General features: G+C 44.3%; 1 protein-coding gene across 5 annotated transcripts in view; it reads right to left on the minus strand.

Moving 5' to 3' along the window:
* LOC147106249 (alanine and arginine rich domain containing protein) overlaps positions 1-15555 on the minus strand; it is a 214608-nt gene that overhangs the window by 44901 nt on the left and 154152 nt on the right. For all 5 annotated transcript variants that reach the window (XM_086009196.1, XM_086009195.1, XM_086009194.1 and 2 more), the window contains 2 exons: positions 7950-8027; positions 7416-7550 (listed from right to left, as the gene is read on the minus strand). In XM_086009196.1, the coding sequence (XP_085865322.1) occupies positions 7416-7550; positions 7950-8027 (213 nt within the window). The remainder of the gene's footprint in view (positions 1-7415; positions 7551-7949; positions 8028-15555) is intronic.

Here is a 15555-nt window from a genome sequence, read left to right on the forward strand (position 1 = left end):
AGGACCTGTTTTTGAACAAATACACTGAGGTTATGTATATTGTCGTTATCCTTGATAAGAATGCGTTATGTAGAGCATACACAGGAGGGAGGCTCGAGTATTTAAATCCTTGATGAATAACCCAAATATCCAGACTATGATTGATCAAGTTATGGACAAGCTATCCAGTATCATGAACATGAGGGAAAATGTTAACACTTTCAGTATATTTCAATGTTTTTTATGCCTTGGTACTTATAGAATTATAGAATGTTTCAGCACAGCAGGCCGGCCATTTGGCTCATCAAATCTATGCCAGTGTTTTTTCTACATATGTCGTCTTGTGGTAGATGGATGGCTGATGACGTCGGTAGCTGTGGTTAGTTTGAGATCTATGATTTTTGGTGAGTCTTGAGGACTGCTTCACTGTATAATTAGATGGGAAACATTTTATTCCATAAATTGTGTCTTCATATCAAGCGACAGTCATCAGTGAACAAGTAATAAAACTTGATTTTTCCTATTTTATTTTCCCAAAAAGTAGTTTGAAATGTTATCGAAAAATAAGTTATTAGAATCCTGAAGGCGGTGAAGTTGACATTTGGTCAGTAGGTATCAAGCAGAGAAAGTGGCATTTCTGCTGTATAATATTAAAAAATATTCTCGCAGTATTGATACCTGATTATAATGATTTTAAGATGACATCTCAACATCAGCACCTCATTTAAGAATCAAACGTTACAAAGAATCAGAATGTTTAAGCATTTCTAAACCAAACTCCTGAGAAATCTAAGGATGTAGAGTTTCTGTTTACTTAATATAGAGTAGACACTAACTACTCCATAACTGATTCCGGAGAGTTCAAGTGTAGTTTGGCAAGAGCTATGGCTAAGAGATTTCTAGGTGTGTAGAGATACTCCTAGAGCTTAAACAGCTAAAAACATACTTAGAAACATAGAAGATAGGAGCAGGAGTAGGCCATTCGGCCCCTCAAGCTTGTTCCGCCATTTAATGAGATCATGGCTGATCATCCAAATTCAGTACCCTGTCCCTGCTTTCTCCCCATATCCTTTGATCCCTTTAGCCTTAAGAAATATATCTAACTCCTTCTTGAATATATTTAATGAATTGGCTTCAACTGCCTTTTGTGGTGGAGAATTCCACAGGTTCACCACTCTCTGGGTGAAGAAATTCCTCCTCATCTCAGTCCTAAATGGCTTACCCCTTATCCTTAGATTGTGACCCCTGGTTCTGGACTCCCCCACCATCGGGAACATCCTTCCTGCATCTAGTTTGTCTAGTCCTGTTAGAATTTTATAAGTTTCAATGAGATCCCCTCTCATTCTTCTAAACTCTAGCGAATATAAGCCTAATGGACCCAATCTCTCTTCATACGTCATTCCTGCCATCCCAGGTATCAGTCTGGTGAATCTTCGCTGCACTCCCTCCATGGCAAGAACATCCTTCCTCAGATAAGGCGGCCAAAACTGCACACAATACTCAAGATGTGGTCTCACCAAGGCCCTGTAGAACTGCAGCAAGACACCCTTGCTCCTGTACTCGAATCCTCTCGTGATGAAGGCCAACATACCATTTGCCTTCTTAACCGCCTGCTGCACCTGCATGCTTACCTTCAGTGACTGGTGCACAAGGACACCCAGGTCTCGTTGCACTTCCCCTTTCCCCAATCTATTGCCGTTCAGATAATAATCTGCCTTCCTGTTTTTGCCACCAAAGTGGATAACCTCGCATTTATCCACAATATACTGCATCTGCTCGATCACCATACCTGTCCAAATCATACTGGAGTTTCTCTGCATCCTCCTCACAGCACACCCACCCACCCAACTTTGTGTCGTCTGCAAACTTGGAGATATTACATTTTCTTAAGTATTTATAAAACATCTTTGGGTTTTCCTTGATTTTATTTGCCAATATGTTTTCATGCCCTCTCTTTGCTTTCCTAATTTCCTTTTTAATTTCACTCCTGCACTTTCTATACTCCTCTAGGGTTTCTGCAGTATTGAGCCCTCAAATCAAATCAAAATCAAATCAACTTTTATTGTCATTGTTAGTGCACAAGTGCAGTACAACGAAATGTAGGCTTGCGGCTCCCGAGAGTATACATTTAGATTAAGACATTTAAACATTCAACATACATTTGGCTTGTAATACATTAACATAAACATAACCATCATAAAGTGCATTGGCAGATGAGCAGGCTTTAGAGTTTATTTGTGGAGTTCAGTAGGATGACAGCCCTGGGAAAGAAGCTGTTCCTAAATCTGGTCGTACGGGTGCGAATGCATCTGTAGTGTCTCCCAGATGGCAGGAGGGCAAACAGACTGTGGCTGGGTGGGTAGGGTCTTTGATGATGGACCGTGACCTCCGTAAACAGCGTTTCTGGTATATGTGCTCTATGGTCGGTAGCTGGGTGCCGGTGATGCGTTGGGCAGTTTTAACTACCCGCTGCAGGGCTTTCCGGTCATAGTAGCTACAGCTGCCATACCATACTGTGATACAGTTTGTCAGGATGCTCTCTATTGTGCAGCGGTAAAAGTTAGAGAGGATCAGGGGTGACAGGTTACATCCCTTCAGCCTCCTTAGGAAATATAGGCGCTGCTGGGCCTTCTTCACCAGAGAGGAGGTATTGAGGGGCCAGGAGAGGTCTTCCGTGATGTGGACTCCGAGGAACTTAAAGCTGTCCACCCTTTCCACCACAGCCCCATTGATGTGGATGGGGGTGTGACTTCCGCCTTTGGACTTCCTGAAGTCCACAATGATTTCTTTAGTTTTCTTGATGTTAAGGGCCAGGTTGTTATCGGCGCACCACTTCACGAGATGCTGGACCTCCTCCCTGTAGGCTGACTCATCGTTGTTGGTGATCTGGCCTACTACCGTGGTGTCATCCGCAAACTTGGTGATGGTGTTGGAACCATGAACAGCCACACAGTCGTGGGTGAAGAGGGAGTAGAGGAGGGGGCTCAGCACACATCCTTGTGGGGCCCCCGTGTTCAGGGTCGGGGGGGGGGGGGGCGGTGGGGGAGGTGTGGTTACCTAATTTGACAGACTGGGGTCTGTTTGTTAGGAAGTCCAGGGTCCAGTTGCAGAGGGAAGTGTTCAGGCCAAAAGTTTGGAGTTTGGTGGCCAGCTTGTTGGGGACGATAGTGTTGAATGCTGTAGTCTATGAACAGCATTCTGATGTAGGTCTCCTTACCATCTAAGTGATTCAGTGCCGAGTGTAGAGCAGTTGTGATTGCATCCTCCGTTGATCTGTTTGCACGATAGGCAAACTGGTGTTGGTCAAGAGAGGCGGGAACACTGGCTTTGATGTGAGCCAGGACCAGTCTCTCGAAACACTTCATTATGATGGGTGTGAGTGCGACAGGTCGATAGTCGTTCAGGCACGTCACAGCCGTTTGTTTTGGCACAGGAATAATGGTAGCGGTCTTGAAGCATGTAGGGACTACTGCCTGGGCCAATGACAGATTGAAGATGGCGGTGACGACATCAGCCAGCTGATCAGCACATTCCTTGAGTACCCGTCCAGGGATGCTATCCGGTCCAGCAGCCTTTCGTGTGTTCACTCCGCGTAGAACACCCCTTACGTCGGTATCTGTCATAAGTGTCCCTTTTTTCTTTATCCTACCCTGTAAGCCCCTTGACATCCAGGGAGCTCTAGATTTGTTAGACCCACCATTTTTCTTTAAAGGAACATATTTGCTCCGAACCCTCACTATCTCCTCCTTGTAATGCCTCCCACTGCCCTGACACTGATTTACCTTCAAGTTTCTGTTTCCAGTCCACTTTAGCTAAATGACATCTCCGCTTAGTAAAATGAGCTTTTCCCCAATTGAGAACTTTTATTCCTGGTCTGCCCTTGTCCTTTTCCATAACTACCCTAAATCTAACTGAATTATGATCAATACCACCAATATGCTCTCCCACTGATGCCCCTTTTCACCTGCCCAGCTTCATTCCCTAAAACTAGGTCCAGAACTGCCCCTCTCTTGTTGGGCTTGCTACGTACTGGCTAAAAAAATTCTCCTGAATGCATTTTAAGAATTCTGCTCTATTACAGCCCTATTTTTGTACGTCTCAGAAATTTGTCTACATATTTGCTTTTCTTTCTCCCTCTGACTGTTTGGGGCTCTATAGTACACTCCCAGCAGTGTGATTGCCCTTTTTTTGTTTTTCAGTTCAACTCATATGGCCTCATTCGATAATCCTTCTAAGATATCATCCCTCCTCACAGCTGTAATTGTTTCTTTAATCAATATTGCGACCCCCTTCTTTTTTATCCCGCTCGCGATCTCGTCTGAAAACCCTGTAATCAGAAATGTTGAACTGCCATTCCTGCCCTTCTTTCAGCCATGTCTCAGTAAGAGCTAAAGTATCATACTCCCACGTGTCTATCTGTGTCATCAGCTCATCTGCTTTATTCCCTAGACTCCTTGCGTTGACGTATATACCATCTAGCACTGCCAAACTCCCTTGTTGTCTATTTTCTAGCCTTTGTTTCCTCTGCCTTCCAAACTCGCTTACTAATTTTCTGCCTTCCATTTCCAGCTTTGCTTCTCTCCCTTCTGAATCTACTCTCAGGTTCCCATCCCTGCCAAGTTAGTTTAAACCCCCCCCCCCCCCCACAACCCCCCGGAGATTACTACCTTTGAGGTCCAGCTTTTTAATCTCTTTCCCAACTCCCTAAAATCTGCCTCATCCCTCTTTCTACCTATGTTGTTGGCACCGATATGGACCACGATCTCTGGCTGTTCACCCTCCCCCCTCAGAATGTCCTGCAGCCGCTCAGTGACATCCTTGACTCTGGCACCAGGGAGGCAACATACCATCCTGGAGTCACGTCTGCGGCCGCAGAAACACCTGTCTGCTCCCCTAACTTACGAATCCCCTATGACTATTGCTCTTCCACTCTTCTTCCTCCCCCTCTGTGCAGCTGAGCCACCCATGGTGTCATAGACTTGGCTTTGGCTGCACTCCCCAGAGGAACCATCGTCCCCACCAGTATTCAGAACTGAAAACCGGTTAGCGAGCAAGATGCACTCAAGGGATTTCTGCCCTACCTGCCTGGTCTTCCTCTTCTGTCTGGCGGTCACCCATTCCCTCTCTGCCTGCATAGTCTTAAGCTGCGGGGTGACCACCTCCTGAAACGTGCTATCCACGAAGTTCGCAGCCTCGTGGGTGCACTGCAGTGACTCCAGCCACCGCTCAAGCTCCAAAACCCGAAGCTCAAGCTGTTGTAGTCGGCGGCACTTCCCACACATGTGGTCGTCCAGGCCATGAGAAGCGTCCAGGACTTCCCACATGGCACAGGATGTGCATTCCACGGGGCTGAGCTGCCCCGTCATGCCTTTACTTTGTAGACTATTAACTAGAAACACTAATCAGCTACTCACCAATCAGCTCCTTCCCTGGTTGTGACGTCACTATAGCTGTTTTGCAGTACTGTAGTTGCTTTTAGGTACTGCGGCCACTGATACCGCCTCCAATTAGGTCCGCGCTGCCTGGTCTTCCTCTGTTTTAAGTACTGCCGCCACTGATACCACCTCCAACCTTATGATCAAATGATACTGTGATCACTGTTCCCTAAATGTTCCCCTACTGACACTTGCTCCAGTTGCCCCACCTCATTCCCCAGAACCAGACCCAGCACTGCCTCCTTCCTCATTGGGCCGGAAATGTACTGATCAAGAAAGTTCTCCTGAACACACTTCAGGAATTCTTCCCCCTCTCTGCCCTTTACACTATTACTATCCCAATCTATATTAGGATAGTTGAAGTCCCCCATTATCACTACTCTATAGTTCTTGCACCTCTCCGTAATTTCCCTGCAAATTTGCTCCTCTATATCCTTCCCACTAGTTGGCGGCCTATAGAATACACCTAGTAGTGTAATGGCACCTCTGTTATTTCCTAACTCTAATCAAATAGATTCTGTCCTTGACCCCTCCAGGACACCCTCCCTCTCTCCAGCACTGTAACATTCTCTTTAATCGGTACTGCCACCCCACTTCCTTTCTTTCGCTATCTTTCCTGAACATCTTATATCCAGGGATATTTAATACCCAATCCTGCCCTTTTTTGAGCCAGGTCTCAGTTATCGCCACGACATCATATTACGACATCAGGACTAGACTAGATGCAGGAAGGATGTTCCCGATGGCGGGGGAGTCCAGAACCAGGGGTCACAGTCTAAGGATAAGGGGTAAGCCATTTAGGACTGAGATGAGGAGGAATTTCTTCACCCAGAGAGCGGTGAACCTGTGGAATTCTCTACCACACAAGGCAGTTGAGGCCAATTCATTAAATATATTCAAGAAGGAGTTAGATATATTTCTTAAGGCTAAAGGGATATGGGGAGAAAGCAGGGACAGGGTACTGAATTTGGATGATCAGCCATGATCTCATTAAATGGCGGAGCAGGCTCGAGGGGCCGAATGGCCTACTCCTGCTATCTTCTATGTTTCTGTGTTTTCCAATGTGGCTATTTGCGCTTGCAGCTCACCAACCTTATTTAACATGTTTCGTGTATTTACACAAATGTGCAAGGCTTTTAAAAAGCTATTGCAATAATGTTGAATCTATATAAAAACTTTAAGGCCAGAGTTGGAGTACTGTGTGCAATTTTGAGCTCCACATTATAGGAAGGCTGAAGTATAGAGGGTACGGCACAGATTCACTAAGGTGTTACCTGGTACGAGGAAATACAAATATAAAGACAGACTAGAAATACTGGGGCAGTTTTCATTAGAACAGAGGCGATTATGGGGTTATGTGACAGAGGTATTTAAAATTATGAAGAGATGGGACAGAGTAGATAAATACAGACTGTTTCCAGTGATTAAGGAATCTAGAATAAGGGGACACAGATACAAACTTAAGTGTAAAAAACGTTAGAACTGAGAGCAGAAGAATTGCTTTTCTTTTTTTTTTTTTTTACACAGAGGATTATGAGGCTGTGGAATGCACTACCAGAGTTTGCATTTGAAGCAGAGTCCATGTCAGATTAGATAGGTGGTTAAAGGAAAGGGCAGGCACATAGGTTTGGGAGTTTGCTTGTGTGGAGGATAAACACCAACATGGACTGGTTGGTCCAAGTGGCCTGTTTCTGTGCAGTAATTTCTATGGATTCATTATCTGGGGAGCAATGTCTCAACCCATATATGGCACAGCTTGGTGATATAATGAAGTACATTGCTAATGTGCCCCAAGAAAATATACCTGCCAATTCACTAGCCATCCCTTTATGTAAAGAACACAGCTGAGGAAAGCTGTTCAACTTGCGCCATCAGTAGTAGTTTATTGTTATTACATCATGAATAAAATCATTAGATTTAAATTTATAGGATATATACAAAGTAATTATAATATGAGAAGAGCAATATAGCACAAACTATATCTGTTCACTTTGTTTTTACCTGGCCTGCCAGGTCATCCTTTTCTCTGTCCAACTGAGAAAGTCGAAGTCCAAGCTTAGATCGAGATTTCAGTTCTTCCTCCCACAGTTGATGTGAATCTTTTGCATTTTGTGACAACATAGTTTGCTTTTGTACCTAAACAGATGTGTAAAAGTTCAACAACAAAAATAAAACTTTTTTGTTCTCTATACACACTAGGATCATCACTTAATTAAATATTGTAGATGCCTCAATTGCCTGCATTTAAATAGTCACCAAAAGCAATTTGACAGTGAAAATTTTCACAGAATAAAATGTAACTATTTTTAAGATATTCTCATGCATTATCTCTTATAAACATCTGAAACTAATTGTACAGGATGATATGGTACAGCAACTGTATTAGTATAAAGGATATAATAATTATTCTAGCTGATAAAGCTTCCAGTGACTGATTATATTTAAGTGTTAGTTTAATAAAGTGATAATGATGTGCTGTGCTGTGTTAGTTGTAGGATTAAAAGCATCACATCCATAGTAACGGAAATATCAGACCTCTTGACCGAGTTGATCTTCCAAGTTAACCTTTACCCCTTGTAAACTTGTTATCAAGTCTTCCAGACGAGCACGGACCTGTGAAGACAATGTCAAAATAAATACACCATTTGGTTGCGATCTTTCAAAATTCCCTAGATTCTAGAATGGTCCCAGCGGATTGGGAGGTAGCAAATGTAACCCCGCTATTCAAGAAAGGAGGGAGAGAGAAAACAGGGAACGACAGGCCAGTTAGCCTGACATCTGTCGTCAGGAAAATGCTGGAATCCATTATTAGAGAAATGGTAACCGGGCACTTAGAAAATCATAATATGGTTAGACAGAGTCAACATGGTTTTAATGAAAGGGAATCGTGTTTAACAAATTTATTAGAGTTTTTTGAGGATGTAACTAATAGGATAGATAAAGGGGAACCAGTGGATGTAGTATATTTGGATTCCCAGAAGACATTCGATAAGGTGTCACATGAAAGGTTGCTACGTAAGATAAGGGTTCAAGGGGTTGGGGGTAATATATTAGCAGGGATAGAGGATTGGTTAATGGACAGAAAACAGAGAGTAGGGATAAACGGGTCATTTTCTGGTTGGCAGGCTGTAACTAGTGGAGTGCCGCAAGGATCAGTGCTTGGGCCTCAGCTATTTACAATCTACATTAATGACTAATGACATAGATGAAGGGACCAAGTGCAATGTATCCAAGTTTGCCGACGATACAAAGCTAGGTGGGAAAGTAAGCTGTGAGAGGAACACAAAGAGCCTAAGAAAGGATATAGAAAGGCTAAGAAAGGCGGCAGATGGAGTACAATGTGGGGAAATGTGAGCTTATTCACTATGGTAGGAAGAATAGAAAAACAGAGTATTTTTTAAATGGTGAGAAACTATTAACTGTTGGTGTTTAGAGATTTAGATGTCCTTGTACAGGAAACACAGAAAGTTAGCATGCAGGTACCGTAAGCAATTAGGAAGGCAAATGGCATGTTCAGCAGGCTCAGCAGGCCAATTAAGGGCCACCCGGCAACAGGTGATGTCACAGATTGACATTTCATCTGTCAAGAGCTTCTGACAGATGAAATATCAGTGTTTGACAGCAATCTGTACACGAAGTTAATTCCTTCCTCTCAGGCTGCTTTAGAGATCTCTCCAGAACAGAAAGCTGAATGCTGCAACTTTTGACAGCTCGCAGCCATTCTGCTTTCTGTGCCGGTGAGATGAGAGGCTCCCGAGAACTGAAGGAAGGAAGGCTGTAAAAGGTAAGTAAAACTTCTTTAAACACTTTACACACACCAAACACACTTACTTCTTCACTCATGCACCCATCACTCACCTGAACACTGACACCTCGAACCCTCCAAGCCCTTCAGCCCGACGGTCCACCTCACTAACTTGGCGTGGTTTGGAGCCGTCGGGAATCCCACACTTCAGGAATAAAAATAGGGTTTAGGCTAAAAACTGTCTGTTCACTACCTGTTAACAGGCAGTTAATTGGCACTAATCTCCTTCCCGCCTCGGGGCGGTGGCTCCCAGCACAGGTCGGGTATCCGCCTCCTTTGAAACGGTCATGGAGGCGGGTTGTGTTCGTGCCCCCCAATTTCGAGATTTTAACCCCCCACACGCCTCCAATGCCCAATGAAAATCCTGCCCTATATTTCAGTCACTGTTAAAAATGGCATACATTTCAAATTGTTAGTTTTCAGCAAATAGCACTATAACAAGTTTATGATTTTAAACTTTTGCATGTGTGTGCTCATCAAGGTGAGGGCAATTTTTCTATTATTGTCACCTAATGTCAAGCATCCTTAGGACGGTTGCAGTATGGATCAGATACAGAGTACAGGTTCACCTCCTCTACAATGTGGCTTAACTTCAAGTAAAGAGCATTCCATATAATGTCAGCTTCATAATATTTCAACTTTTTACATCAGCTACCCTTGGGGCCGGAGAGAGATTGTGAATTTAGTGCCAAACTGTTGGCCGTCTTGTGCTGTAGACCCAAGCCCACAAACAACTGGATTGAGACTGCCAATACCCATTTCACTTATAACCCATACATCCAGCAGTGAGTAGTCTTTGATTTCATCAGTTTGATCTGGCCTGGGTTTAAACCCAAGTCCTAGAGGTGAACAACAGTGCTTTAGGACACAGTTTCTGCTACATTTTTCATTTTCAAAAATTACTATATGTTTAAAAATATACACATTTCTGGTTATCCCTACAAATCAACCACAATTGGAAACAATTACCCAGAAAAGCATTAAAAAAAACATGCTCTGCTTTTCCCCGATTCAGATTCTTCATCAGGGATTACTCAGGTACCCTAAAGATATTGAGTGACATCAGTGAACAGGCTCACCCTTGGCAGCAATAATTCCTATTTGCAGTCTGTCAAACTTCCAAAACAGTGTAAAGTAACTTGAAGGATAGGAAACAAATAATAATCAACAAATATATAAATGCAAACCAGGGAATAAGGACTGCAGCTGCAAGAAAAACTGGAATTAATTTGAATGATGCCAAGCTAGCCAAGTTCTCCAGGGAACAGCTGGTAAAAGGATGAGATGTAACCTATGTAAGACTATAGCTTAAACAAACTTTCTGCCAAACTGAGGATCTGCAGACTGTCAGCGTTAGAGTTTAATGAAAGTATGGACTGATAGCGCTGTAAGTGTTAGACCGATTTAGTCATCATACCAAGCAGGTTGAATGACTTCATGCAATCTGGAACTATTGGTTCTGTCACAAATGAATGCAGCTGCCTGGAAATAGTTTCATGTGAAGTATGAATAAAACCATATGGGGGAAAAATTCAGTTGTTTGCGCCTCCCGTTAGCGCCTTAAGAGGGCGCTAATGGGGCGCAAAGCAACTAGCGCCCAGGCGCGACGATGTTTGTGCCGCTCGCGAAATTAACTAGACATTTTGCGGCGGCACTAAACACTACCACCATGATCTCTTGCGCCGGCAGATCGTGACGTCAGTCGAGTGTGCAACGCCCCGGTAGCGCCCCGGACCGGATATCGAGTGGCGCCCCCTGCCATACCGCCTGCCGCTAGCAACGACAGGTTGAGGGGAGCGTTTTGCAGTCAGAAAGGGATTGGGGGAAGCGCTATTTAAAGGCGACCGCTTCCTGCCTTTTTTTGTTGGTGCCATTTTTGCACCACGCATTCTGAGAGAGAGAGAGAGAGAGAGAGGCTTCTGGAGAGATTCAACGCTGTGTGAAGGAGCTTTGGGTACTGAGCAGCACTTTGCAGGTTCATTTTGATTTGCCCTTCCTTGCTTCGCCAGCGCTCCGAGGTAGCGCCTCGCTCCTCGGCCATTGCGCCTTAAGACAGGTGTGAAGCGCCTGATTTAGCGCTCCAATCACCTCCAGGGGCGATAAAAGCCAAGTTTGCCGTCAGAGGCGATAATTAGCGCCAGGCGCAAAACTTTGCGCACGGCCGATAATGGCACCCCAAACAGGGTGATACTGAATTTTCCCCCCTATATGTTTACAGCACAGGAGACCATTTGGCCCATCGTGTCTGTGCCAGCAATTTGTTGGAGCAATCCAAAACTAATGACACTGCACTGCTTTGTCCCGGAAACCTTCTTGAACAATCTTCTCAGCTATCTGGAATCATATGTATGTGATACTAAACTAGGTAAATAATTTGATTAACACTAAACAAATTAATTAAATAAATAAAATAATGGGAGAACAGGAGATGTGTTGCTGCTGCATTATGTGGGAGCTTGTGGACATTTTTGTCCAGGCCGACTACATCTGCGGTAAGTGTCTGCGGCTCGAGGAACTTCGGCTCCGAGTTGAGGAACTGGAGTCCGAGCTGCAGACATTGAGACACATCAGGGAGGGAGAAAGTTACCTGGACCTTTTGCTCCAGGAAGCAGCCACATCCCTTAGATTGACACGTGGTCAGGGAGAGGAGGGTGTGACTGTGAGTGAGGCAGGTACGGGGATCCAGGAGGTAGTATTGCAGGAGCCTCAGTCCGGCACTTGCCCAATAGATTCGACATTCTTGCAACCCTTGTGGACAAGTGCGGGAACTGCAGGGAGGACGAGCAAACTGACCACGGCACCGTGTTACAGGAAACCGTTCAAGTGAGGGGAGTAAAAAGGAAGGTGATTGTAGTAGGTGACAGTATAGTTAGGGGGATAGACACTGTTCTCTGCAGCCAGGAGCGTGACTCCTGAAGGCTATGTTGCCTACCCGGTGTCAGGGTAAAGGACATCTCCTCCGGGCTGGAGAAGAACTGGGAGTGGGAGGGGGAGGATCCAGTTGTCGTGGTGCACGTAGGTACCAACGACAAAGGTAGGACAAAGAAAGAGGTTCTGCTGAGAGAGTTTGAGCAGCTAGGAACTAAATTAAAAAGCAGAACCACAAAGGTCATAATCTTTGGATTATTACCAGAGCCACGAGCAAATTGGCATAGGGTCAAAAGGATCAGGGAGGTGAATGCGTGGCTCAAAGATTGATGTGGGCGAAGTGGGTTTCGATTCGTGGGGCACTGGCACCAGTACTGGGGAAAGAGAGAGCTGTTCCGTTGGGACAGACTACATCTTAACCATGCTGGGACCAGAGTTCTAGCGAATCGAATAACTAGGGAGGTAGATAGGGCTTTAAACTAAAGGTGGGGGAGAGGGGGGGAGGGTCCCAGTGGAGAGAAATCTAGAATGCTAAAGAGAAAAGACAAGGAAGCAGTGCAGGAAAGTGATTGGGGTAAGAATAACCAGATTGTGTCAGGAAGGGACAGAGTGTACAAACAAAGGAGTGCACTAACAAATAGGGTCCGGGTAAGAAAAAATGGTAAGACAAATAGGGCCATAGTACAAAAAAATGTTAAGATGTCTAAAAATGTTACAAAGACAAATCGAAAGGCACTGTATCTGAATGCATGAAGCATTCGTAATAAGGTAGACGAATTAACAGCGCAAACAGATGTAAATGGATACGATATAATTGCGATTACGGAGACATGGCTGCAGGGTGACCAAGGCTGGGAGCTGAATATCCAAGGATATTCGATATTTAGGAAGGACGGGCAAAAAGGAAAAGGAGGTGGGGTGGCGTTGTTAGTAAAGGGTGAAATCAGAGCAATAGTGAGAAAGGATATTAGCTCAGAAAATCAAGATGTAGAATCAGTCTGGGTGGAGCTAAGAAGCACCAAGGGGCAGAAGACATTGGTGGGAGTTGTCTATAGGCCTCCAAACAGTAGTGGTAATGTAGGGGATGGCATCAAACAGGAAATTAGAGATGCATGTAACAAGGGTACTACAGTAATCATGGGTGACTTAAATCTACATATAGACTGGCCAAACCAAATTAGCAATAATACTGTGGAGGATGAATTCCTGGAGTGTGTACAAGATGTTTTTTTTAGACCAGTACGTTGAGGAGCCAACTAGGGAACAGGCTATCCTAGATTGGGTACTGTGCAATGAGAAGAGGTTAATTAATAATCTTGTTGTGCGGGGTCCTTTAGGGAAGAGTGACCATAACATGCTGGAATTCTTCATTAAGATGGAAAGTGAAGAAGTCCACTCAGAAACTAGGGTCCTAAATCTAAACAAAGGAAACTATGAAGGTATGAGGAGTGAGTTGGCTATGATAGATTGGGGAGCTTCATTAAAAGGCATGACGGTGGATAGACAATGGCTAACATTTAAGGAACGAATGCATGAATTGCAATAGTTATACATTCCGTTCTGGCGCAAAAACCCAAAAGGAAAAGCGGCACAACCATGGCTAACAAAAGAAATTAAGGATAGTATTAAATCCAAAGAGGAGTCATATAAAGTTGCCAGAAAAAGTAGCAAGCCTAAGGATTGGAAGCAGTTTAGAGTTCAGCATAAAAGGACCAAGATATTGATTAAGAGGGGAAAAATAGAATATGAGAATAAACTTGCAAGGAACATAAAAGCGGACTGTAAAAGCTTCTGCAAGTATGTAACAAGAAAAAGATTAGTGAAGACAAATGTAGGTCCCTTACAGTCAGGAACGGGAGAATTTATAATGGGGAACAAGATTATGGTTGAGCAATTAAACAAATACTTTGCTTCCGTCTTACATAGAAACATAGAAGATATGAGCAGGAGTAGGCCATTCGGCCCCTCGAGCCTGCTCCGCCATTCAATGTGATCATGGCTGATCATCCAAATTCAGTACCCGGTCCCTGCTTTCTCCCCATACCCCTTGATCCCTTTAGCCTTAAGAAATATATCCAACTCCTTCTTGAATATATTTAATGAATTGGCCTCTACTGCCTTCTGTGGTAGAGAATTCCACAGGTTCACCACTCTCTGGGTGAAGAAATTCCTCCTCATCTCTGTCCTAAATGGCATACCCTTTATCCTTAGACTGTGACCCTTGGTTCTGGACTCCCCGACCATCGGGAAATCCTTCCTGCATCTAGTCTGTCCAGTCCTGTCAGAATTTTATAAGTTTCAATGAGATCCCCTCTCATTCTTCTAAACTCCAGCGAGTACAAGCCCAATCGACCCAATCTCTCCTCATACGTCATTCCTGCCATCCCAGGTATCAGCCTGGTGAATCTTCGCTGAACTCCTTCCATGGCAAGAACATCCTTCCTCAGATAAGGTGACCAAAACTGCACACAATACTCAAGGTGTGGTCTCACCAAGGCCCTGTACAACTGCAGCAAGACATCCTTGTTCCTGTACTCAAAGCCTCTCGTTACGAAGGCCAACATACCATTTGCCTTCTTAATCGCCTGCTGCACCTGCATGCTTACCTTCAGCGACTGGTGCACAAGGACACCCAGGTCTCGTTGCACTTCCCCTTCGCCCAATCTAGTGCCATTCAGATAATAATCTGCCTTCCTGTTTTTGCCACCAAAGTGGATAACCTCACATTTATCCACGTTATATTGCATCTGCCATGCTTCTGCCCAATCACCCAACCTGTCCAAATCATCCTGGAGTTTCTCGGCATCCTCCTCACAGCACACACGCCCACCCAGCTTTGTGTCGTCTGCAAATTTGGAGATATTACATCTAGTTCCCTCGTCTAGATCATTAATATATATTGTGAATAGCTGGGGTCCAAGGACCGATCCCTGCGGTACCCCACTAGTCACTGCCTGCCACTCGGAAAAAGACCCGTTTATTCCAACTCTTTGCTTTCTGTCTGCTAACCAGTTTTCTATCCAAGTCAATACCTTGCCCCCAATCCCATGTGCCTTAACTTTACACGCTAATCTCTTATGCAGGACCTTATCGAAAGCCTTCTAAAAGTCCAAATATACCACATCCACTGGTTCTCCCTTATCTATTTTACCAGTTACATCCTCAAAAAATTCCAGTAGATTAGTCAAGCACGATTTACCTTTTGTAAATCCATGTTGACTTTGTCTGATCCTGTCACTGTTTTCCAAGTGCTCAGCTATTACATCCTTTATAATTGACTCTAGCATTTTCCCCACTACCGATGTCAGGCTTACCGGTCTGTAATTCCCCGTTTTCTCCCTACCACATTTTTTGAATAGTGGGGTAACATTAGCTACCCTCCAATTCATGGGTACTGTTCCAGATTCCATCGAATGTTGGAAGATGATCAGCAATGCATCTACTATTTCTAGGGCCACTTCGTTAAGT

This window comes from Somniosus microcephalus, chromosome 16 (assembly GCF_052327205.1).
Source record: "Somniosus microcephalus isolate GS21.2 chromosome 16, FLI_Smic_1.0, whole genome shotgun sequence".
NCBI lineage: Eukaryota > Metazoa > Chordata > Chondrichthyes > Squaliformes > Somniosidae > Somniosus > Somniosus microcephalus.